Source organism: Lathamus discolor, chromosome 1 (genome assembly GCF_037157495.1).
Source record: "Lathamus discolor isolate bLatDis1 chromosome 1, bLatDis1.hap1, whole genome shotgun sequence".
Taxonomy (NCBI): Eukaryota; Metazoa; Chordata; class Aves; order Psittaciformes; family Psittacidae; genus Lathamus; species Lathamus discolor.
Window position 1 is genome coordinate 115789955 of NC_088884.1, and position 26571 is coordinate 115816525.

The 26571-nt window shown below is 36.7% G+C and overlaps 1 protein-coding gene across 5 annotated transcripts in view; it reads right to left on the reverse strand.

The window, feature by feature from the left end:
- The window catches only part of GRID2 (glutamate ionotropic receptor delta type subunit 2), a 744966-nt gene that overhangs the window by 194716 nt on the left and 523679 nt on the right, over positions 1-26571 (reverse strand). For all 5 annotated transcript variants that reach the window (XR_010615424.1, XM_065691904.1, XM_065691874.1 and 2 more), the window contains 2 exons: positions 24598-24759; positions 17011-17130 (listed from right to left, as the gene is read on the reverse strand). Coding sequence is in view for 4 of the 5 variants with exons in the window: in XM_065691904.1 (XP_065547976.1) it covers positions 17011-17130; positions 24598-24759 (282 nt within the window). In the remaining variant the exon portion in view is untranslated. The remainder of the gene's footprint in view (positions 1-17010; positions 17131-24597; positions 24760-26571) is intronic.

The following is a 26571-nucleotide window of genomic DNA, read 5'->3' on the forward strand; positions in this document are numbered from 1 at the left end:
ACAAAAATGCAGTAGGGGATCAGACATATCCCACAAGACTGACTTGAAATAACAGCTACACAATAAAGAAGGCAGGGAACTGTGTGGTAGCCCTGAGGCACTTCTCAACACTGTGTACCAAGCCTGTTGCATCAAAATATATTGCATTTTTAAAACATGTTATGATTTCTCTTTTTCTGCTGTGTTGAAAGAGACATGATTGTTTCCCGTTTCAGTAAAGACACAGGCAAAAAATTAATAACCATCTCTCAGCCTGGTTCTTGAATTGGTTTTGCTCCTAATTTTCTGCCAAAACATGTAGTCGGTATGCAAGGTGACATTTGTAGAAGCTCCTTATAGATTGATTGGCTAAATTGCTGGGGAGTCGAGAGAATTCGTATAAGGAATTTGTACAAAGAATGACCTTCATCATTATAAAGTCAGACCTGCTGATATTGCCACATGCCAGAAAAGCCCACCCGTTTCCCACTCGGTACTCAGAAAGGGACACTGCTGGATCACAAGCAGGATAGCAAACAATAGGCTGGATGATCTGCAGAGTTCCTGGCAACCCTCTGGTGAAAAGTCAGGTCATGGTGCTGCCTAAGTGCTAAGTCAGGAAAGGAAAAAACAAAACTTTTGTTGGAAGACATCCTGCATGGTAACAAAGAGTTACTTGGAGGGTAATAACTACTTCAGGCAGTAAACATGCAAAGCCCTTCTCTTTGTGAGCATCTTCAGGTTCTCCTTGTCTTTCCATCTTTAAGCCTCTTCCTCGGAAGTTGCTGCACTCTTGGTTTAGGTAAAACTTTCTATTACTGACATGTCTACACCTCCATACTTTCAAACCATGCAGATCAGTATAGCGCACTTGCCAAATTTACATTTGGTACAGGACAAGTCATTGCGCTGTATAAAAACATCTAACAGAGATTAATAGCTTTGCTATACGGCCAATGACAGCAAATTGTGTTTTAATTATTTCTCAGTGCAAAGCAGCATGTCTGTGCTTTGGCAACAGAACAGACTCTGAACTGCTTACATGGCTCTGGACATGTACCAGATTTCTGGTTTCTTTTACTTTGGCTTGAAAAAACACATGGGCAAAAGATAAGACATGTTGGTTTATTTTTGCCCATTCACTCCTTCATAAATACTGCCATAACATAGACCTCCTGAAATAAATGGCAAACCATAACTTTAATCAAAAATGATCCCTTTGGGAGTTGCAAGCTATATATATGAAATCTGTGGCATTTCGAAATTATAGTTCCTCCTGCAGTATAAGTTCACAGCCTTTCTGAACCAATAACACCATCATTGAAGAAGTTGCCTTACTACTTTTAAGTTAAATTAAACTGAAGTTTAACTACAGTCCTTGATTTAATTTAATCAGATTTAATCATGGCACAGAAATCAAAGCTCATGTTTTTGTGATGTGTTTCACGAAACCTGTCATAATAGCATGTAGTTAGGAAATTGGTTGTGGTTTAAGGCTTTATGTATGACTTCTTAGTTCCCCAAAACACCAGACAAGAAGTGTTGGTTCAGGGGTAAATCAGGGAGCTTACAAACTAGATCTTCTTTTCACTGATATCTGAGGAGGAAAGATAGTTATAGGCTTTAAAACAGAACTGTGAAATTAGCTAGCTAATATCTTCAGATACCTTTTGCAGTTTTGAACTGCCTTCTAGAGAAGCATCACCCTCTACATGTTTTAGAGGGAGATTACTAAACATATGCACCTGAGTTAGCTGTCTGGATAAGTTCTAATAAAGTAGTGACAAGCTCATTATTCCAGTAAGCAATTAGAATGTCATTAGCTTTTTCACTGCTCACAATACACAGACTTTTTTTAAAGCGTTTTAAAAATATTTCTATGCAATTATGGAAAAGGATATATCGCCACGATGTCTGAATAAGGTCGACTACATAAATATTGCTATATGCATACGTCCCTGTCATATATCAAACCAGTGAGTTCAATTGCAAACTTCAAATTGAGGTAAACCATACAACGACCACAATCACGACGTCCAACTTGCAAGTATTTCCTAGCAAATAACAATTGCACCAAAGCAAAAATCCTTTCTGCTCTTGGGCTGAGGTTTGTGAGAAAGAGACCAGTTTTAACTCTCACCGAGAGAGGGCAGTGAAATATCTGAAATTATCAGAAGTTCCCACATAAGAGCCATATATCTTTATAGCAAGCATGATAGCAAATAATCTCTGCAGACATTTAATTTTAAATTCTGTGGAGCATTCAGCTGATGCTGTATTATTTTTAACTAACACCCTCCCACCCTTCAGTAAGTGTACTGTTGTGTTTGGAACTGGAAAAAAATAGAAAACAAGGTTATGGATAAAACCATGAGTACTTACGAAATAAAATTTTACTCTTTTCTCAATTTCAATTTTCAAAGCAGAATATTAAGAAACACCTGTGTTCTCTGGTGAGGTTCCTCACAGTGTGTAAGTTTTATTTACAGTTTTAGCTGATTTCTCCAGAATGTCTGGACTTTACTGCCTAGCTCCATCCCACACATCCTATACTTTCTTTCTGTTCAAAACTCAAAATGACAAGTTAGAGGGCTGCTGTTGTTCCTAGCTTTTAATGACCTTGTTACAGGCAAGCAGCTGTGCTATACTGCTCAGGGTGATTGATTTGTTTTTAAGAAGTCAGAATATCCTTTTCCTCTATTTTTTTTTTTTTTTTTGCCTAAGTTTATCTCAAGACTTTCAGGTTGAGAAGTTTAAATTGTCCTAATCCAAAATCTTTCATTAAAATAGCTGCCATAAGTCTGCTATTTGTGGTCTCCAAAGGACTGCAACAGTCAATGGCCTCCTGCGATTCTGAGTCCACAGCTATCCCACAGCTCTTAAAATACAGGTGGCAAAAAGCCACCACCTTTCTCTTTTTCACACCCAGGTGAAGACTACTTTTCTGCTGAGCTAAGACAATAATCACAGCAACTGAACATGTAACCTTTCAGTGGATAGATGTAGTCCACAGAAAAATATTCTGTCTTCTACAGAAAGATTTTGGGGCTTATTTTCAACAGGATTTAAGAGAGATCACACTCATGATAGAACCTGGCCAATCTGGCACATAATTATGTATCATTAACATTGCACTTGCCAAGACACCTTTCAAAAGACATGGGGAAAAGGGAAGCAAAGGGAAATGGGCAGGGAAATACACTTTTACTTAATTTTATCACTGGTCTTTAAAGGTTTAGAGTAGTTTTAAGTCCTTTTTCAAAAATGTTTTTAAACAGACCAGACACTTTTATATGTTTTTTCCTCTCTTTCTAAGGCAAATGGAATGAATAAGAAAGTACAAAATAATAATGAGGACAAACATTTATTTAACAGAGTACATAACATTATGTGTTTTCTTTATAGATGTTTTAATTTTTTCCTGCAGAAATGATTTACTTATGCAATATGCTAAAGTGGCACAACAAACTGGAAAGCAGCTTCTAATGACTAATGGAGTGACTATTTAAATGTTACAAATCTGTTAGAAAAGAGCCTAATAAAACTTAGAAGGAGTATACAACTGGAACCAAAAAGATTTTGGAGGAATTGGTCTGTAATAAATGTGGAGTATGATGTTACATACTGAACACATTAAACAAAAGGGGATGCAACACACTATGAGAAATAGATCAGAATTAGTCATTAAAATTTCTTATCATGTTTGTCCTCACACACCCCCTCCTGAATTTTAAAAGCAGCATGAAAATCTCTGCCATGAAATCAGTTTGATGTGAAATTCATTCCCCTTTGGACTGAACAGAACTGCTTCAGTACATAAAGATGCTAAAAACATTTGTATTCAGTGCATCAATCCTTGCTTAATGCAATCTGTTGGTAGCCTACAGTCACAAAGCGACATAAAGATTGTATTCTCATGTGGGAAGATATCCATCACTTAGTTGGTCTTGTCATATTTGCTTTCCTGCAGACACAATAAGTGGCAAAGCTAAAAGCAAGCAGGGTGCAAGGTCTTCAGCAGTGAAGTCAGTAGCAAGAGAGGACAATAGCTTCCACACGCTGTTCAGTGTACAACAAGCCCCAAGGCCAAACAGAGAAATCAATTTAACTATCCAGAATCAAGCGTATCAAGAGACTCATTATAACTTTACTGTAGAAAATAGCTGTGAATTATTCCAGTCTTTCAAGCATATTTGAAAAGGTAATTTGTGAACAGATAGGTCACAAAATATTGGGGAAATACAATTCACCTTAGTATACACTGACCAAAAGGCTGTACTTTACAACCTTTCTGCTTCCAGACATACTGAATATTGAGATACCATGGATTAGGGTTTGTGTAAAGTATTTGCACATGTAATTATCACTGTAGAATAGAAAATCCACAATACCTGTTCCTCCCTCTGCAACAGACTGTTACAGGGATAACAATAAAATCCATCCATGTGGCACTTTTTTCTAGGCAGTAGCCTTATTCTGGAATAAACTTTGTAGAATTATAGCCACAGACCCCCATCATTAGCTAAAATCCACTGTGTGAACAAAACTGCTCTCAACTCCCTCTGTAATTTTGTAATGCGTCCTCTTGGACTACCCCTCCTGTAATCTTTTCTGAGCAGGTTCTTTCAGTGTGCAGATGAACCTCTCATGCACTTTATGCCATTGCCTACATCCCTGCAGCAAAGAGTGGAAATTCTCTGACATTATTCTCTGCTAATACAACATTACTTGTGACACACTTTGCAAGACAAAGCAGCCTCATGCAGTCTCCAACATCAGAAGCAGAACTTGGAATCTCAGGAAAAAAAGAGAATGAAGCAGCCAGAAATATACACCTAGCAGTAGGTCTGGATGGTTGGTGCAGCAGTTGCAGGGCAAGATAGTTTCTACAGAACAAAGATGAACAGGAAGATGAAGATAACTCTTAAAGCACACAGGAATGGATACAAAGAAAAAGAGTTTATAAAACTGTTTAACCTCTGTGGTATGAGTGGGACTGATACTCCCTTCAAGAACTTAATAAATATATTTTTTAAATTGCATTAATTGACACTGTTCCAGTGTGTGGTAAGTGTCATTTAATCACGGATATATGCTATTTAACTAGATCCTAACTAAAATATTTATTTTCATACTTCTTATGTTTATGCCAAATATTTGACTCAAGTAATATAATACACAGCTTAAAATAAACTGACTAATGAGACTGCAGACATGCACATTCAATGGGGAAATCACACATTTTCTCAGTAGTTAATAAATTTAGAGAGCTAAGAGTACCTGAGTAATAATGCAGAATACTAATAAGTTTAGAGTACTGTAACATCCTAGAGCCAAACTGATTCAAAACAACAGTGTTAAGAATTTAAAATATAATCTATTATTTTAAAAAGCAATCCAGTGATAAGGCAAAATCTGTAAAGGTGTATACAAACTGCATACTGCATAAAAATATTCATACAAACCACTTAAAATTCATTATTAAGGCACTCCACCAGAATGCATACTTTAAATCAGATTTTTATGAGCCATAAGCACATTAATTATTATAAAAGTGTATTTTAAAAAAACCCAAGCAAATCCAGCATTTCAGACTAGTAGATTTATGACTAGATAAGGTGCTGAAGCAGCCTGGTTCAACATAGATCAGGAAAACTCAGCAAAGTGAGACTAGATTTGAGCTTCAACAAGCACCATGAGGAAACAAAGACAGATGGAAGAAATATAAAGAGTCAAAAAAAAAAGTAAAAATGCTGCAGGTAAATCCAATTGGAAGCAGAGAAAACAGCCAAAGGTAATACACAAAAAGGGTAGCACAGTTAGCACAGGAGAGCAGAGTGTGGCAGTAACAGAAAAGAGAACTCTGGCGACACATGCATTAACACAGGGATACTCCTGAAATGGTGAATGGCCCAGCCATACCAAAACAACCCGTATTTCTTGTTCTTGCCACGGCTTGGCTCCTAATCTCTGGTTTTGCTTTGACTTCTTTATACATCTCTCCTAAACAGAAATGTTGTATAAATCCATACAAAAAACCTCACGAGGCTTAATTTCCATTCACTGTACTCTCAATGTATGTTTCTGCTGTCTGCAAATACTAGTTAAAGCTAGTAAGCTCTTAGTTTAATCCAAACATTATCAACTTCAATTTATACTTGTTTTAAATCAAGCATAACAATTTTGATATATTACCCTATATTTTACTGCATAAGGTCATAATATGCTTTACATATATGACCAAAATTAAAGTTAATTTGAGCTCAAATTTCAGCAGAACTTCTGCAATTTATCCCATCTTATCCTTTTCTCTTCACACCTGAAAAATATCCTCTCCACAACTATGCTTGAGAAACTGCCATAATAATTTTCACAGGTTTTTCAGAAATGGAGTGTAGTAGTACTGGAAGTAACAGTGAGACTGTTTTCTGCCAGACATCTCCCACAGGTGCCAGACACATCTTACCAAATTCCTAAAACATAGTATTTCCCCCCATTTATTTTTAGCTTACAGAGTTTCAAGGCCTTGTTAGTGCTTACAATTTCCTGAAAAGCTTTATTTTTCAGAAGAAGAGGTTCTATCAAATTGAATTCATTGTTTACCAAGATAAAAAATGTAAAGTATTTGAGACTTAATAAATATCACTTTTTTTTTATTACTTCTGCTGTGCATTTTAAAGCAGAAATACACCAGGACAAGAGCAATTCTTATGAATTTTTATTGTAACTTACCCTTTGATTAAGGCATTATATCATAGCTTTAGATCTGGCAAAAATCCGAGCACTGAAATTTTAAGGCTGAATCATAAAAATATTTCAACACTATGAAAGAACTATAAATATTATGAAGTCATCAAAAGCTTCATCATCCTCATCTTTACTATTTGTGAAGAACTCAAAAGGTGCAAGGAGGTGGCCCTTACCAGTTACACAGCAGCAACTTTTTATCTCTGGGAATCACTTTTAAGATTCTTTTAACTGCAGGATACAGCTATAACCACTTTATGGGAAACATACCTCAGCATTGCCATAAATGCAATATTGAGACAGAATTACATATCACTTCTACTTCTGAAGGTCTTTTGGCAGATAAGAAAACATAATTCAAAACTTTTACTTTACAAATGACGATTTATGCATCGTAAACTCTACCACATTTTGAAATAGATGAGCTGAATAATTTAGCTGGAAACTACAGTATGTTATAAATAAAGATACAGCATCCAAGTTGAAATCACTGGGATGTTTCTCTTTGTCTTCTCAAATATCATGATTAGTTTCTTATCTGTCTTAAAAACACGACAACAAACATTTACTGTAGTTTAAGCTGTGTTGTTTTAACAACAGTGGAAAGCAATTTCCACAGTTAGACACATCATTTCTCCTCTTTCTCTTTAGCAAAACACTCTACCCACATGCATTTTCTGATCCAACTCAAATACGAGACTCTCTGTTGACTCAAGGTGTCCTCCCCAGTGGGCACCACTCTCCTCTTGCCAGGGAACAGCTGACTCACGACTCTTTGCTAACGTAACTTTAGACACTTGCTATAGAATCATAGAATAGTTAGGGCTGGAAAGGACCTCAAGATCATCCAGTTCCAACCCCCTGCCATGCAGAGGGACACCTCACACTAAACCATCCCACCCAAGGCTTCATCCAACCTGGCCTTGAACACTGCCAGGGATGGAGCACTCACAACCTCCCTGGGCACCCATTCCAGCGTCTCACCACCCTAACAGGAAAGAATTTCCTCCTTATATCCGATTTAAACTTCCCCTGCTTAAGTTTTAACCCGTTACCCCTTGTCCTGTCACTACAGTCCCTGACGAAGAGTCCCTCCCCAGCATCCCTATAGGCCCCCTTCAGATACTGGAAGGCTGCTATTAGGTCCCCACGCAGCCTTCTCTTCTCCAGGCTGAACAGCCCCAACTTCCTCAGCCTGTCTTCATACGGGAGGTGCTCCAGTCCCCTGATCATCCTCGTGGCCCTCCTCTGGACTTGTTCCAGCAGTTCCATGTCCTTTTTATGTTGAGGACACCAGAACTGCACACAGTACTCCAGGTGAGGTCTCACGAGAGCAGAGTAGAGGGGCAGGATCACTTCCTTCGACATAGGCAAGTGCCTATGTCCTTCTGATGAATTTGGGAGCCTTCAGCAGCTTCATGGATGTTTTCACATTCCTGGTCACTGTAAATCTACTCTCATGGCTGTGGAGGCTGAGGGTTATAGATATTACACATATATACGTATAGAGAGTTATGCAGACATACAGAGGGTATTCTCAGTGGAGCTCCACAGGCCCTGCATTTTCATTGAGTTCAATTACCAGTTTCCCATTCAGCTTATGGCTTAGCTGGCTCCTCTAGATATCCCACAGCCTGTGAAGGGACAACTAAAGGTACTGAATGTTTGTTTTGGGGTTCTCCCTGCTTTGGTTGAAAGTGACAGTCCACAGAGGCAAAGGACATTGAGGTCATCAGTGCCACTTACCCACTACAGGAAAATACTGACTACGGTCAACAAAATCCCATTCAACATAATGCTTAATAAAATACAGTCTTTCCACAAACAAAACCTAACAAAACTAAATAAATACAACATCAAAACAACAACAACAAAACAACATAAAAATCCCCAAACCAAAAAAACCCCACAAATCATCAAGTTCTCCCCTGCCTCCCACAATCAAAAAAAACTTAAACCAACTTGCTTTCAATTCTGCTATATATGAATATTCAGTGTCTAATATGACACATTTTCTTATTTTCCTTATAATAGGCTAGCTTGGAACAAAGAGATCTTAATGTGAAAGCCTGTTCTACCTACTTCAAAAGTGGTACCAGCAAGTTTTGTTCATTATTAGCCTTCCAGACCTTTCAGATGTACCATATGGGCTTATCTGACAATCATCGGCCTTCAAGGATAAGTCCCTTACAATATATGCAAGCTAGAAACAATTAATTGAAAGGTTGGACCAAATTATCTTTGAATTCCAAACTGGGCTGTCCTACAATTCCATGATTCACTATCGTGGGGAGACATGTTTGGGAGGACATATTAGGCCATCTAATTGTGTCTGTCTTGGCTTGTGGTTCTTGTAGAAAGCAGCAATTTATCAAATCTTGTGTAATCTGTATAGATCTACTTTCACTTACTATGGACTAAGATCTGTGTTATAACACTGAGATGTATCACACTTCTCAAGGCTGCGCGTATGAGTTCTTAAATCTAAGGACTGAACAATACCCTTCACCACTCTCAAAAGCTAAAGCTAAATGACTCATTTCCTGCTACCAACTCTTCATGCCTCCTATTAAAAGAAACAGATAAATTTTGTATCATCCCACTCTCCTGTCTACATGGTTTTTTAATTACTATTTATTTTTTAACTAGGATATCCAATTTCCATTCAAACATGGATGGAAATATTTCATTTACTGAAGATACTGTTATTATCTCCTTCTTCACAAGATAAATTAGCTAGAACACCTCCCTCTTTTGGATTAATTGAGGGTTAAATGCACTTACTACTTCTTCCTAATCATGGAAAATACATGTTTTTTCCAGTCACAAGTATTTGTGAAATTAAGCAATTTTCATCAGATGATAGCTTTGATCAAAAACAAATCAACTCTAAAGAGCAAAACACATGATTTGAAAACTTTTGAAAACTTTAATTCTGAGAGTTATCTATAATTCATTAAGAATTCCCACCTTAAAACAAGTTAATACCAAGTTGAGCTAAGTGTTTTTTCTTACTAATTTCAAGGATGATGAACCACAGTCTTGAAAGAGCACCCACTGAGTGCTCCCTTAAAGGTGAAGGGAGGTCCCTAATGGGATTTCCAAAATCGCATAGAAGCATTACTGCCAAAGAGGTCAATGAAGCATTAAGTCCATTATTAAATCATACACAGTTCCTTCATTATTCCAAATGTCAGTTTTGAGGCTCTTCAAAGATCCCAAGTACTTCAGATATACGAAGTGAATTACAAAGCTAATTTTCTCAGCTGAGGATAAAAATTCAGCACAACTTTCCAGCCAGTTCTGCAGATCCGTGCTCACTGTGAGGCTTTCACAGCTACTCAAGCAGAAGAAAAAGCCATATAACCATAGCAAAGGTGTTTAAAAAATGGCTCAATCAATTACATTGAAAACTGTAAAGGGTTACTACTTGCAAATATCAATTTGGAAAAACAAGCAGTTCAAGAGGAAGAGAGAAACCAAAAAATGAAGGAAAAATATCTAACGGATCAAGTTTTCACATGCTACATTAACCTGACCAACATTCAAATCCAAATTCTCTTTCCCACTGTAGTTATTAAAAACCCAACATGCTATTTCTGCTATTCAAAATTTTTCAGGACAAAAACATCTCTGATGTGAAAAAGAAATGAATGAAGTTCTGTATCATTCATTGCTCTTATGCCCATTTTGAAGTCTAGATTAATCACAGAGGAGCCTCTTGCCTAGCAGCATCAACAGAAAACAGGAGTTACTGATACAATTCCTAGTTTTTTTTATTATTATTCATTTCACTGATCTTTCTTAAGTTTCCATTGTAATAGCAAGATATGAAAGGAAATTAAAACCCCAAGTTTGAGAGTGGAAAATATTTCTCTTGTTCTTTGCTGTCAAGACAACTTCATTTTAAACAGAAGATAGGTAAAATGTAACCTCTTATCCTGATGAACAAAAATGAATAAAATACATGAAACTATATAATTTAAAGCACATAAAAAGATTTGTCTCTTTCTAATGAAAGCAATCAGTCAAAACAGGCAGTTCCCAACTCCACTGAAAGCAGTTTTCAGTAAGAACATTCATATCAGTTTTGACAAGAATGGAAATTCTGAGCAGATATCTGACAGAGATGGACTCATCCCTGCCAAAATTGCCAAGAGAAATACTATAGAGCACCAAGGTCCCAAGGGGAATTTTTGTTTGACATCCTCAGGGTCCCATTGCACTCTCCCCTCCTGCCCCACATTTTCCCTTCCCTCACACTGTTCCAATGCAGGAGCAAATACCACTTTACTCCAAAGTGCTGCAGTTACTCAGAGGCTTTAAAGATGTTTTGGGGATTCAAATCCCACTCCTTTAGCCCTATAAATGTCACTGTTGAAAGCCATCCAACCTGCATGCTGAAAACTGGACAAACCTGCATCTTAGTTATTTGAGATGAATTTTAACCCAGGCACTTCACCTTATTATTTTAGACCAGGAAATCCGGACACCCACTTGTCTTAAAGCCTAAAATCCCCTTTCTGTTTTACAACAGGCCCTGCTATGTTCAAATGCCTGAGTACATCAGAGTTCAGCAGACATGGAGAAAGACAAGACAATGCAAGAAATACAAGACAAGGAGAAATAGGTCTCAATTGCACTGTTTCAACAGAAACAGCCTGGGGTCAGGGTGGGCATTTGGACAGTCCAGCAAAATGATTTAGACTCCCCCCCTGCCCTCACCTGATTCAGATAGTCCAAAGTTCTCCAGATAGTACACCACTGATTACTTCGAGTCAGTCTGTCTCTCTGCAGCCTCAGGTTTTAAAAGAAAATGCTTTATTCCAAAGCACAGAGAGGGAAACTTTTTAAACTTCAGAAATACAGTTATGAATAGAAGCATTTTTTCCATTTTCCATTAGAATTAAATATACATTTAGTTTGACTCTTAGGCTAAACAGAAGTGCAGTTCCAAGTAAATCACAGTTCTCTACTAACACTAGTTTCATTGTGATAACAAGCAAATTCCCTCCACTTTCCAGACAAATTAAATTCCATTGAAATTTCACAAAAGGTTTGCAGAAGCTGGCAGAAAGCAAAGAATCCGTCACTGCATCTTCATCTATTGCATAGCACTAGATAAAGAAAGGAAATGGTAATCTTCAGCAGGTTAAAGCAGATTTAAAGTACTGTCCTGAACTGGAACAGCAGGTCCCAGCTCACCAAGGTATTTAATTACCTTTTTACCTTTAGTACTAAGTAGTTAGTTTAATTTCTAGCAGACTGCTCATGTATTTAAAGTTGCTTCTGAGAGAGCATTATGCTAGCACTGTGCCAGGCCCATCTTTTCTATCGACACTAGAGGCAAAGCAGTCAGACACAGCAACGTTTATTTTCTACTCACTAGAAAATACACCATCAATAATGTCTCTGTAAATTGCAAGTATATCTTTCAGTCACATCATAAATTGCATGTCAGCCTTTAGAAACAGCTGAAGTGGATCACAGCTTAACGTACCTGGTGCTGATATATACACATTTTTTAAATCACAGTACAGAGCTCTCTCACGATCATAAGCACAAAAGGAACAGGTGAACCTATCATTTACCTCAAGTAGCTAACTAAGAAGAAACCCACTTTGGTGGGTTTTAACTTTGTAAGAGACAGAAACTTCCCCAAGATGAAAATATACATGTGAAATATATGTTGCTTCCTGATGCAAATGTAAGAAAAAAATATATACTGGATAACAAAGCAATGCCAATATTAATGTAATCAACACTGCTCTCAGGTGAAGTGGAAGTAGAGATTATTTTACTAGAATGAAAACAAAAAATGCAGTACAGTTTCCCCATAGCTGAACAAATAACACAATTACAGAATATTCCACGTAACCTTTAACGACCTGTGAAATAAAAATTGCATGCATTGACTCCACAGGGAAGGTTCTGCCATTCACACTGGTAGAAGGAGAGAGGAACACAGCTGGCAGGCTTTAGCCAAAACTTTCAGTCACATTTCATATGAAATGCTTTGCGCTACAGATATCCCTCACATTAAAGTAGATACGATTTCCTCTTCAGGTCATCAAATTAAAATAATTTAGGACAGAGCCCTGCAACCTTACTGGACAAATGTGGAGGGGTTGAAGCATCCTGAGTTACTTGGGTCCTCCACCCAGAGTATCTGTTTCCCTGCATGCCCACAGCTCTATCCTTGCCCCAAGTCATTAATAGATGTCCTGAATGCAAAGAAAGCTTTGACATGGATATCCTGGTGCAGAGAGGAAGAGATGTGAGAGGCTGGCATGTCATCTCATTCGCCCACTGGAAGGAAATGACAGAAACCATCTTCAGAAGAGAAGAGAAATGCACAGGAGGTGGGTGTATGCTAACAGGGTTGTAGATGCAGAGCAAAATGCACCACAATCTCCAAATGTCCAGATGTGGCAGGAAAACCAGTGTGGGAACAGGAAGAAAGACCTCTAAACTTCAAAAGGTGTAGCATAGAGCCTTTGAGGATGAGCCCATTCTGAATTACAAGGAGCACTGCAAGAAACATGAAAACCACTTTATTTCCGCAGCGCTGTTTTCTACACCACGGAGATATAAAACAGTACTCCTCTGAGCTATCAGCTCCCTTTTGTTCATTTGTTTGTTGGATGGTTATTCACAGGGATGGCAGCTTTTATTTCAACAGTATAGATAAAAGCATCACACTGAAATTTAAATGTCAAAGAATACATACTCAAATGTCAAATACCAACAGACAAATGCCAACAGAGAAATGTCAGAAATACACCCATGTCTCCCACTGAATATAACTATATCTGCACAAAAGCAAGCCACAGCACGATGTGTAAAAACAAGAGTTTTTCTGCAGTTCCTTTGGGATGGTAACACCACTTGTGTCAATAACATCAGGATCTGGCAACCGTTTGACTGGATTATTCCAGGTACCTGGTTCATTTACAGATATAACAGTACAAAACTTGTATCATCACACTCCTGAATTTGCTCACTCGTCACTAAATGAAGGACCCAACTCAATGAACTTCTGAATGAATGCTCCTCTGCTTTCCAGCAGCCCATGAAAGATGAAGGAGGAGACTTGCAGGCAGTTTCTTGTAGATTCATTGGCTTAATTTGGCCAATAAAACCAAACATGAATATGAATTCTTGGTGTTTCTTAAACAGTTTGGTTTTTTGAGTCCTAGCAATATTAATGTTTGAATATAAGTAAACTTTTTAAAAGTAAGCAAATGACTCCAGAACCCAAATAGAACTGACTTCCTGCAGAATTTGGACTCTTGACAAATTCCAGTGCATTTAAATATTTGACTTTTATGAATTAAAATCAATTGATCGTTCCTCAGGGGAAAAAAATAAATTAAATTCTTTACACACTTTGTGTGAACCTCCGGTCCCAGTGACTTCAATAGGCCTTTTGTCAGGATTTCACCCTTCATTACCTCATATAAAAGTACTTAGAAACATGCTCATTAGGGAAGATGCATTTGTTTAGAAACTTCAGTCAGTCTGCTAATTGCAGCTGCTTCCACTAGAGCTGAGAAATAAAAATGGTTAGGTAGCTCTGTAGTCAGACCACAAAATACACGAAAACCTGAAATGCACTTTAATTGGTGTAGCTAACAAAAATATATCTGACTCCTGTAATTATTATGATTTGCCTTCAACACTAGTGGCTCATACTCTGGGAAGTAAAACCTAATCAAAGATAAAACTTGTGACATTTCGTCAAAAGAGTAAAACCAACATATGACATTTTAACCTTAAAAGTTTTCTTCTCTGTAGCTGAGGTTAATGTTTTAGGAATCCCAGCCTGTTTGGTTTGGGTTTTTTTTTTTGTTTTTTTTTTTTGTTTGTTTGTTTGTTTTTGTGGGTTTTTGTTTGGTTTTTTGTTTTTGTTTGGTTTTGGGTTTGTTTTTTTGTTTGTTTGTTTTGTTGGTGTTTCTTTTAACTTTGTGACATTGATTGGAAATACCGTATTTATTTTAAATCCTTCTACTATTCAATTTAGTGTAAAAAATACAATATTTAATTGGAATAATTTTTAACTTTTTTTTTTTGAAAGGTGCTTCTGAGAACAATTACCACTTTCTCACAATATATACAGAAATATCTTTCTAAAGAAAATTCCTTTCTCTACAGCAGAACTCATTGTAAAGCTTTCTGTGGATCACTGAATGCTGTTTACAAAATAATTCAGAACAGATTAAAGCTGTTCTGCTCTGGACACTTTCTTCTTTTTATCCAGCCACAGCACATCACAAAACTCTATGGACAGTATTTATAATGCAACCCTCAACAGGAAAATTTTCTTAGAATCTCCATATTAAATTTTAAACACTTATCTTGGCAAACACAAAAAAATTGTATACTTTCATCATCTTTTCAGCTTTCCTTTTCTCCTGAAGCATGTCTTGCAACACTGAGTTTCATGGTCTAATTATATTCCACACAAAATTCTGTTCCTTTGACCAACTAAAAATCTATTTCTTTTCAAAAGCAGTGAATGTCTCCTTGTCCTCGAACTAAGATAAAGGGTGAACAAGGAAGGTTCAAAAAGCCTGTTTGCACTATCTCATTGTTTCACACAATTTACATGTGCCCATGGTCCTTAACCTCTTTAAAAGCAAACTGTACCATAGTTTAAATCTGCATTATAAATGTAAATTATACCATCAGAAAAGAGTCAGAAAGGATAAGAAGTCTTTTTGCACATTTATATTTCCAAGACCTTTATGTGGGTACCTATTTCTCTTCTACCTTTTTGTGAAATGAAATGAAAGAACACAACTTAATGCTTCACTCAGGCATTCACCCAGACAGGCCTGAAGTCAAAAACCAGCCAAAGTCAACCAATTAAATTAAATGAAGGGATACAGATTTAGGAAGGACTACTTGGTTGCTCTTAAGAATAAATAGCTCCTTAATGCATAGCATGGATAACAAATCAAGTCAAAATATGTTGGAACAGGATGAATTTACAGGTGAAGGAATGAGGACTCATCCAACATTCTTGTCGCCTAAAGACTTTGTGAAGTGCACCTCCAAATATCAACAAGATCCAGTTCTGTTTGGTTACTAAAGCATCTCTCATGATCTCTGCTCAAGGTGACATAACTATAGGCATGTGCGTACATCAAGGTATTGACAACAGTCGAAACAGCAGGAACTGAATAACAATTACGATAAATAGCGGAGCAAAAATTTCAGGACTTTAGAGACACTTTTAAACTTCCTCTTTATCTCTCCCTTCTTTCAGAACATGTATCTGTTGCTGCAGAAAAATTTATCTGTTGTATGCAGATAAATGACGTCGTAAAGTGACGCTGACACATGGAACCAGCTTACACATATTAAGATAACTTTCTCTGTCATTTGCTTTTAGACAATCACTTCAGCTTCCTCGCATATAAAAACCAGTGATTTGATACACTAAAGGAAGAGATCCTCATATTATCTTTCAGGAAATCTGTGTTTGAAAAAGAGTTGCTCCTGGAAAATCCTATTAGTCTTTTATTTTCCTAAGAGGTACCATATCATTTTTTCTACTTTTGCCATCCCAGATGGGCAGTTGTCCAAAGTTAAAGATACGCACTGCAAATAGAAACTTGCTTCCACCATTCCTTACACAGGACTTTATTTTTACAGACTATCAAAACTGAAAAGAGTAATTTTGCTGGAAATGTTTGACATTTCCTCAAACAACCTCAGTCCAAGTATTTGGACTGTGTCTGGCAGCTGAATACATAACATTGCACTTATTCTGTATAAGTTAATTTCTACTAACATATTAAGCATTCATTGCATGAAGACAAGAGGTTACAGAAATTTTATCTATGTTATGATAGATTTTCTGTACCTATGAATGTTAACTATCTAATGGCTACATATCCCACTTTGACCAGAGTGCCAATGTGGGTGCTCTAAACATAATTTAATGTAAAATTTGCTATTTTGGAAATGGGTTGGAAGGGTTCCAAACCAACAGCTTTCACTGTTCTTTTGGGACAGTCAACCAAGAGCTGAGCACATTCAGTCTTAACAATCAATACCTTGATCAACACAACCTACTGCAAGGCCTCTTTGCAATAATAAAATTGATGTGTATCTAGAAATTCAAGACTTTTCTCCCATTTCTTACTCCTCTTGATGACACACAACAACACATTATCTGCCATCAAACAGTTTTCTGTTTGTTCTGTGATGGAACACAAGAAAGCTTTTTACAGGATCAGTAAAAACAGTCTCTTGTTTGAACACGTGTAGCCTCACCTTGCGTATGCCTCTGCCAAGATCTTCTCCATAATTTGTCCCCAGAATTTCAAAATGCACATTGGGATTGCCCCCATTTTCTGCAAATTCCAGTTCTCCAGTCAAGCCATTCACTCCACCCTATTGGAAAAAAAAAAGAAAAAACAACAAAAAACAACGATTGAAAACTCAGAATTAAACAATTATAATAACCTTTTATTATTTTGTTACCCAAGGCATTTGTGCACTGATTATGCAGTATACATTCAGAAGTACTAGAATCAATATAATTTTCCCAAGAACACATTTCCTGAAAAAATTTTGAAGTCTGAATTGTTTCTGTATCATTTAAGTTCTTTACAGAAGACTCAAACTCAGCAGTGCTAAGCAGATGCAATGCAAGCAGTAGTCTCTGTGTATCTGCACTCCCAGTTTTTGTCCTTTGACCTGTCAGTGTATATGTATAGACATCCTAGCCTCATTAAAAAAAAAGTTTTTTGACTAATTTTAGTGGATGTGAATGTTAAACTAATGACACATAAACAAAAGAAATGGCACAAAAAATACTTTTGTTTGTTTATTTTTGCATACCTCTCTTCCATCCCATCCCCCCCCCCCCACACCCCCCCGACAATGTTTCTCATACAAGATATTTCCACATAAGATCAGGCTGAGTTTTGCATGAAGTTCAGCATTTTGTGAGCCCAACATAACTGATCCGATGAGGGGCCTGCCTAGCTGAAAATAGTGATTTTTCTGTTTTCCCCCAAAACTCTACTGCTAAGAATGGATGAGATAAGCAATACAATGCAGCGTATTTTCAAGCTTGCTTTTACTTTTCACACTTTTGTCAGAAGGGGTTAAAATACTAAAGAAAAAACAGTGAATATTTACTGTAAAGAATCACGAGTTGAAAGGGCTATAAATGCTATAGCAATACTCAAAACATATTCCAGGGTTCATTCAACATGACACTCATTTCATCTTTGTGTAAGAACTGTGATGACAAGAACTTTAAATTTAACAGAGACACAGTGAAAACCCTTAGCCTTACAAAATTTCTTCAGATTTCAGATTCAGGGAAAGTTAGATATTTAACCCACTCCCTCAAAATAACTCGAACAACATTTTAAGTATGTACATGAAAAAAACATCTGCCCCTGGTGTAAATCCATATGAAATGCACAGCTTTTCTTCAAAACATGAGGCAAGAGTTTTATAGCTATGATTTATCCTTCAGTCAAGAGCTTTATTATTTGAACTGAAAAAAAAAAAAAAAAAGGAAAATTAATGCTTTATATACAAGCTACCTAGCACACGAGCCTTGCTGAATCATGATTTTAAAAGCTGTATTCTCACATCTTCATTTTGGAGAAAATCCAGGAAGGAGTACAAAATTTGCATCTCCATTGCTGATTATTATGAACTAAAAAAATGTTGTCATCCTTTTATAAAGCATCCTATAATAAAAATAAGGAACTTGATCACTGAGATAATACCTTTAAAATTTACTAGCAACTACTAGAGAGTGCTATTATCAGGGAATAATATAGAAATATTTCATGAAGTGCCTTTTTCAGTTAAAAATAATACTTTGTGCAAATATGTATTTAATCTTTTTTAATCTTTTCTATAATCTTTACTTTTTGAATGCAGTAGAAGAATTTTTTTATTTTTTTATAAAAGAAAAACAACATCGTGATTAAGGGTGCACCTGCACAGTCTTTTGCAGAGTCTGGGTCATTTTGCCCTCAGTGAGAGCCAGCCAGACAATTCTGACGCACATCCTTGTCGCTAGTATGACACTGAGGTTACTTATTATGCTTGAGCAGAATCCTGTAATAATCACACCTTCATGGCTTTTAGATTGGGGTTATCACACCTCTGGCAGGTTCAGAGTAAAGACAGAGTGAGCTTGTGTTTACCTGCAAAATCATTTGAACATATCCTTAGGCAAATAATGGATTTTCACAAATATAAACCTATCCTGTTAACTTAAATTTGACTATATCCTATTCATGAACCAGAAATAAAAACCCGTTCCACATACCTTTTTTTTTTTTTTTCTCATACAGACTCATCTGGCTTTCTGATTAACAAAGGCAGAATTTTATGGTACATATGATGTAGACATGCCTGCAAAGCAGCACACATCTGCAAAGTTTGGGATCGCCATCTGACCTATGAAAACCTACATCTGGCTGACTTGCTCTCCCTGATATCACACACCTATTCCTGGTACTGCACCACTCTGACCCCTTATCATATACTGGTTTTATATATTATAGTTCATATTTCCTGTTACCTTTTTCCCCACAATGTGAATTAAACCCATGGGTCTCATGTAGGTAAAGTATCAATATTAAGCTGCTATAGACCACTTAAGCTGCACAATAATTTCTAGTGAGACACAAGCAAGGTCTGGAAAAAAGAAAGCAAAATTCTGGAACCAAATGATAAAAAATGCAAATACTGAACATCAGCAAAAAAAAAATAATAAATTCTTAATTGTAAATGCTTTGCAAAACAGAAAGTGCATAAAGCATTTTTCTTTCTTTTTATTTTGTGATAAAGTAATTTTAAATTGGGAACATTCAATATAAAGTGACTTCTGAGAATGCTCCCAACAATTTATGGGACATGAAGATAGAATCATGTCTAAAATATAAATTATTTTTTGATACCTAAGACAGCAATTTAAAATTTTACTCAACTTCTAATTTCATTTTTATAACCTTTGTCCTTATTTGAGCAAGTACGATAAAAATAATGAAGATGAATTTCACCTCAGTTACATTTGAACAAATGCAATCCACTTCTAATAAAAACACTTTTGTCTTTGTTAATACATAGCCCCTAACATATAGAACAGGTTAACTGACTTACCTAACATATTTTGGAACTGAATCTCTACCCAAAACCATTGTGTGTAAGTTTATTTACCTTGATTTTTTAAATGGCTGCAAATATAAGGGCAAGATAGGAACTCTGTTAATTTTATTTGTCTGCAATCCAGTGTTATCCATAATAACAATTTTTCTCATTCACCTATTTTGCAATTTTATCATGCTTTGAAAACTTCTCATGTAAAAATGTCTCTAATCAGAACTTACTTTCCTAGACTGTGTACTTTTGCAAATACTGTAATAAGAGCTCAGATTAGATGGTAATGCTCTTGGCTTGGAAAGGGAAGAGACAGAAAGACAGAACAGTAAAGAACCACTCATATAATACCAAGAACAAAACTAAATCTGATGGGAAACTTCTCAGAGTTCCTGATGCCTCCTCCCTATCTGGGACATAACTTGCTGCTCCTGTAGGCCAGGCAGTCTTGCTAGTGCTCTCTACTAGCCCTAATTGTCCCACACTGCTCTTTTACAAGGTTTACATGAGCCTGTTTTATTGCTTAGGGCTGATGGAGTGACACAGTGTATTGCCTAGGAAGAGTTTCAGGACACTGCTCCAATTTTTTTGCATAGACTTTCACATCATGGATCCCTCTAAAACACATACTTCATTTATGGCATGTATTTTATCCCTCTGCTAGTGCACAGTGGAAGGAGATCACAAAGGAAATAGACATTGGTATGACAGCTACTAATCCCGTAACTTCCCAATGAGATTTTTCCAAGTTATTTTTTGTGTTAATTATGATAATGGAAAGAGTCAAATAAATGTTTAATTCCATATAACTTACAGAAACAATGCTATTTGGGGGAAAAGGAAGGCATGTTTATTATCTGCTCTCAGATTCCTCTAAGGTTGAGCTGCAACCATGTGATTTCCTGACACATTTAAAACTGAAGAATGAAATGCCAGTTGTTAGGACAAAAATGTTTTACTTACATTTCTGATCACTGCTCTGGGCTTTGCAGAACTGCTATAAAGCTTGGCAATATAGTTAAAGCCTACTTGAGTCCCATCTAGACTGGCAAGATAAACTACAGTTTATATACGCTTAGTGCTTAGGCACCACTATATTGTAAGTCCGTGAAGAAAACACTATTTACCCAGCAGTCAGAACCTCGCTTGGGAATGTCAGCTTCTCAATCATCAGTCACAAAATACTGTATTTGCTCTGACGTTCCTGGGCTTTTTTTTTGCTTTGTTGTGGTTTGGGTTTGTTGGGGTTTTCATGTGGTTTTTTGTGGGTTTTCTTTTTTAATTAAAATACATTAGCTATTTTGCAATTACAGAAAAATAAAGGTGATTGCAGGCAGACAAAAATGCCACAATCATTAAATATGAGCTTCACATTTTATTCCTGAAAAAAACCTGACATCAAAAACACTGCTGAGTTTTAAACTCAACACACCATTTTTAGCTGCTAGGGAAGAAAGTCTAATCTACCACCTGAAAAAGAATTCGGCATCTTTTTGATGTGTCACCACTGAACATACTGACATTTCTGAGACCAGAACTATTTGACAATTCCACCTACGATTCATGAAACAGCACGAGGTACAGCTCATTTTCCACAAAGGAATAAGCTCTCTGTTGCTGCTAGCACTAAAAATTTGTTGCTTGTCAGTGAGCTAAACAAATATGACTGGGAAGAGATCAGGTAAGCGTGAGAGAAGATATATGCAGTAACTTGTCATTTTTCTGAGTTGATCCTCCATATAATCCTACTTACATTTATTCTCCAGCTATTTGGGAAGATTAATTTTCCAACAGTAGAATTGTTTTCTAGTAATACTTACTTGTCTCACTGTGAAATAGCTCTACTTAGAAATAAACAAGTGAGCATGTGTTTGGGGATAGTTCCTATTACAGAAGTGAATTTAGAACTAATTGCTAAAGCTGGCCAAATTCATTAGAAGGATTGTATTTCCTGATGAATTTAACAATTTATCCAGTTCCAGAATGGGTAGAAACAGATATTGATTTTAATAATTGTAGTGGGCTGAATTCACACAGAAAGAACAGCTTTTGGAGCTGTTTGTAGAAATAGTGATGCAGGAATCAAATGTTCACAAGTGAAAAGTAACAAAAGACAATAGGAAATGATTCAGACAGCTATTTTGCCATTTCAAGAAATAGTTGAAAATCTAATTTCCCCTCATTCCCTACTCTTGCCTCTTGGTTTATTAATCATAAAGAAGTTAGTTTATTTACCACCAGAGTTCTATTTTTAACAAGTGCTGCCACTGGTAGAACATCAGTATCCCTTTCTCTTACCTTCACACCTTCAGCGTGTAGCTTTGTAGAGATTTCCCATCTCTTTGCTTATTTTCCTTTCTGCAGCTAAAACACAGTCAAATATTCCTGTTTCTGTATCTCTGATTCTAGGGGATAGAGTTTTTTTTGTGGGGTTTTTTTTTTTTTGGTTTTGTTTCATTTTCGTTTTTTCCTAGAAAACCTTCTTCCAGAACTAGTTTTTCCTGTTTTTTTTTTTTTTTTTTTTTTTTAGCAGCAAGACAGTAAGACCTCAGTTGTGTGAAGCAGTAGATGGCAACATCACTTCCATTTCTTCCAGGAAAGCAGCTAGTCCCTTTCTAAGGCAGGCAGGCTGGAATTAGGCATCTCTTCCTTAACTCTTTCCTCACCAACACCATACTCGGCTACAATGCAATACCCACTGAAACTACATTGAGGAGACTGATAGTCTGGGACAAGACGGTGATTCCAGCTCTGTGTTAGGGTTAAAGTTTTGCAAAGGATAGAAATTCTTTTTCCAGGAGCATTTAATAAATCTCAGGTTGTACCTTCACTGTGAACTAACAGTATATTTTTACACTACATTCTTGAAAGAGTGATCTAAAAATGAAAACACAGAACCTTTTATTCATAAACTACTTAACTATTTAAATGGTAACTTTTTTATATTTTCTTTCAAAGTTAAGGAAAACTGTCCTGTTTTTGAGAAAAACTTTTTAATTAACTTAGTTTTTATTTTTCCTTTCATTATCTTTTATTTTTCTTGTTTTCCTGATACCTTGTCAGACATTCATGAATGTCAACTTTTTAAGTTCAAAATATGCAGCTGTGATACTGAAGTTCTTCTACAGAAGCTTCTTATCAAAGCTATCTCATTCAAATAGAGGGGAAACCCAAAAGCAATAGGATACAAGCCTGGTTAGCTACTCATGTCAGGGATTTTATCGGCATCTGACTGATGAATTTTTTTAGCAAGCTAGCCACAACCCTAGAATTTACACTTGTTCCTGCTTTCTTGAATGTTTTCATATTCCTTTTGGCCATATCTCTTTATGTTTCAGGGTTAAGAGCTACATAAATCGATCTTTAACACAGTGCAACTCTTCTGTGAAAGGTCATGGAAGGAGTTTGTTTTATTAATCACATCATTTTAAGAGGAAGACGATAAACTGGATAGCTAGAATGATATGACAATGAATGGAATAAACTCTGTCATGCAAAGAGATGAGATAGCAGTAAGAAAGAGCATAAATGATGTTTATGCAGGAGATCAGGGTCAGTCTCACATCCAAAATCAACAGAAACAAGCAAATAATCATAATGTAAAACAGTCAGCAGCTCTTTCCATGGTGGAGCACTTCTAATTTTAGAGATGCTAGTATGGCTACCAGACTTTGCCTGAAACTCCAGCTCAGATACTAAATTCTAATTCTAAAGGGGAAGTGGATATCTTTACTTCTATGGCTCAAGCATCCTATTTGGAGTTCGGTAAGTAGAAATAGCTTTTAGTTTATTAATGAAAAAGTTTGCAATAGTATTTACAAAATGTAAGTTGAGAAGAAAAGTTCCAAAACCAGCCTTGCCTGAAACATAGCTTAAAATACAGCGGACTGTCAAATGTGAAATTGAAATTGTGCTGATAGGTTAAGAGCAATACAGTTTAGAGTCCCCAAAAACTCTATCTTGCCCCTGAAATGTGCTGGATTATCCTTGCAGTCTCATGACTTCAAACTGCTAGAATGGAAACAGGAGACAGCCCCCAAAGAAAGAAAATAAGCAGGGTTTAAAGGAGCCTTCCATTTTGCCTGCATAATCATAACTTCTGGGATAGTTAAAGGCCTAATGCAGAATGGCAACTCTTGAAGTAACATAATATTTTTAATTCTTTTAAATTTCTTCTTAATGAAAGCCATAGATAAAGCACCTTTGTACACACACACACATCCAAGAAGATCTTACAACAGTCTTCCAGTACCAAAAGGAAGCCCACATGAAAGATGGAAAGGGACTTTTTGCAAGGGCATGTAGTGACAGCACAAGTGAATGGCTTTAAGCTGAAAGAGGGTAGATTTAGATCAGATATTAGAAAGAAAATTCTTTACTATGAGGGTGGTGAGGAACTGGAACAAGTTGCCCAGAGAAGCTGAGGTTGCCCCATTCCCAGCAGTGTTAAATGCCAGGCTGGATAGGGCTTTGAGCAACCTGGTCTAGTGGAAGATGTCCCTGCCCATGGCAGTAGGGTTGGAACTAAATAAGCCTTAAGGTCCCTTCCAACCCAAACCATTCTATGATTCTATGATTTTAATTCAGAAACTGTACATATATCAAAACTATTGCTTTGAAAAGACACTGCTAGCACTGGCAAGACCAGTACGCACTTCAGGAGGGAGTACTGCATAATGCAAGTATTTTAGAAATAAAAGACAAGGAAATACAAGGAAAAGGTACCTTCTTGATGGTTTCCAACATTGACCGTCCTCCTTGCCAGGGCTTAGAGTTCTTCCTTATGCAGGTGAGGCTGGCCATGCTGTGCCATTTCCTGTCTTCCAGCTTCTTATGAAAAGCATTCGCCAAGAGAAGGACAGTGTCATATATATAAAGATTTGAAATCTGCAAAGACATAAGAATGGGAGTATTAGCATTATTATTTTTGGTCTCCTGCCAGCAGCAAGAATTTGTCATTTATTTTGCCTTGCCCATAATACCCTGGTAATTAAATGACTTATTTGATATTAAGAAGAAATTATAAGAGTCAATAAGCCATATCTTCAGCTTCTTTAGGAACTGCAGCTAAGGGCTGTCACACTACAAGTGATCTGCAGGAACAACTACATGTGAAATACAGGCAGCCCAATCACTGGCACAGCTCCATCTGGAGGATTTAAAGACCTACTCATGAAAGTAAACTGACTTCCTTTTATTTTTAATCAGCTGCCTGCAACTTTCAATTTTCAGCCACCGGATATTTGGACATCATAAAATTTTCTTCAAGATTGTTTTATTCTTTTGAAAAACAGAAAATCTGAAAATTCAAAATAAATCATTTTATCATGCTTTTTTTCCCCTGTTTTTTAAAATCAGTTCTGATTGAGACAATTTCTGGAATGAAATATGACCCAATGAAATCTTTCTCAGTGTGCAGTTGCATGGTGATTCTGCAATGTATACTGTTTCTTGTCAGAGTATTTGGCAATGGCTGTTGATTCCTTGCAGGACAAAACTCTTATTGAGTAAATGTGTACATGTTTCACAGTGAGCATAGTTAAACACATACTGTGGGAGGAAGTTCCAGTTTGGCATTAAAGAGGTAACAGTTGAACTCAATAAAAGAAATTACTTGTGTACCAGGTCCACTTACCCACATATGATTTCTATACAGGTGCTTTTAAATACACAAAGTCAGATGTGAAAGATACATTTTAATGTAAAAGAACAGAAGCTTAGAATTCGTGAACACTTCTGAAACAAGTAATTTACAGTACAGCTGTATTTCAGTCATTTCTGTCCTCAAATGGCAGGAACATTTAAGTCACTATAATAAGAGGAAACCTCAGCTCTCCTGAACAGAGGTTCTTGGGAAGAGAAATGATATTCGGAAATGCAAGGACCTTTGGTATTATTTATAGGTAACCTATATTATTTTTAGGTAACCTATTGGTCATTTGAAGCCATGGGGCCTGAAGTTATTGAGAGAAACTCAGATTTCTAGCTTCACTATGAAAGAGACTGTAGAATACTCCTAGTGCTTGAAAATCAATTAGCCAGCAATAATTTGCTGATTGAGGCAAGGTTGCTGGATTTTAACTCCATCAGTCACAGACAAGACAACAGACATTTCCAAGATTGTGGAATATGCTGACTACTCCATGTAAAGGTTTCTCCATGCAGATGGTCTGCTCAAAACCTTAAAAGAAGGAAGCTGCCGACAGGAAAGTACACCAGCATTGTGGAGAATAACCTATTCTGCCTCTCAAAAATATCCAAAGACTGGGAAAGTCCTGCAGCTATTGGGAGGGGAAGGAAGCACAATAATGCAGAAGATCTGAGACACTGATTTGCAATGCCACATATCACCTTAAAATAAAGGAGGAAAAAAGAAAAAAGGAAAAAAGAAGAAGCCTTTCTTTCTGCCTAATTTCTCATTTCCATATATTTTGTATGTTTTTAGTTTCTTATGTAAATTCCATCTTTATGCTGTCTTTGCCTGTGTCATACTCAATCTGATCTGTACAGTTCTTACAGGAAGGTTTTGTGACAGACTCCTTCCCTGCTTTGCATTCAGGAAAGATGTTGTCTTTCTCCTTACCTTGCCCAAATTTCCTGGGACATTTTGTCTTCCACACTTTATTGAAGAAGATCTAATGGTCTGCTGATATCCCTCCTGATAAAATCCCCGGATCATCCATTGCCTTTACAACTCCA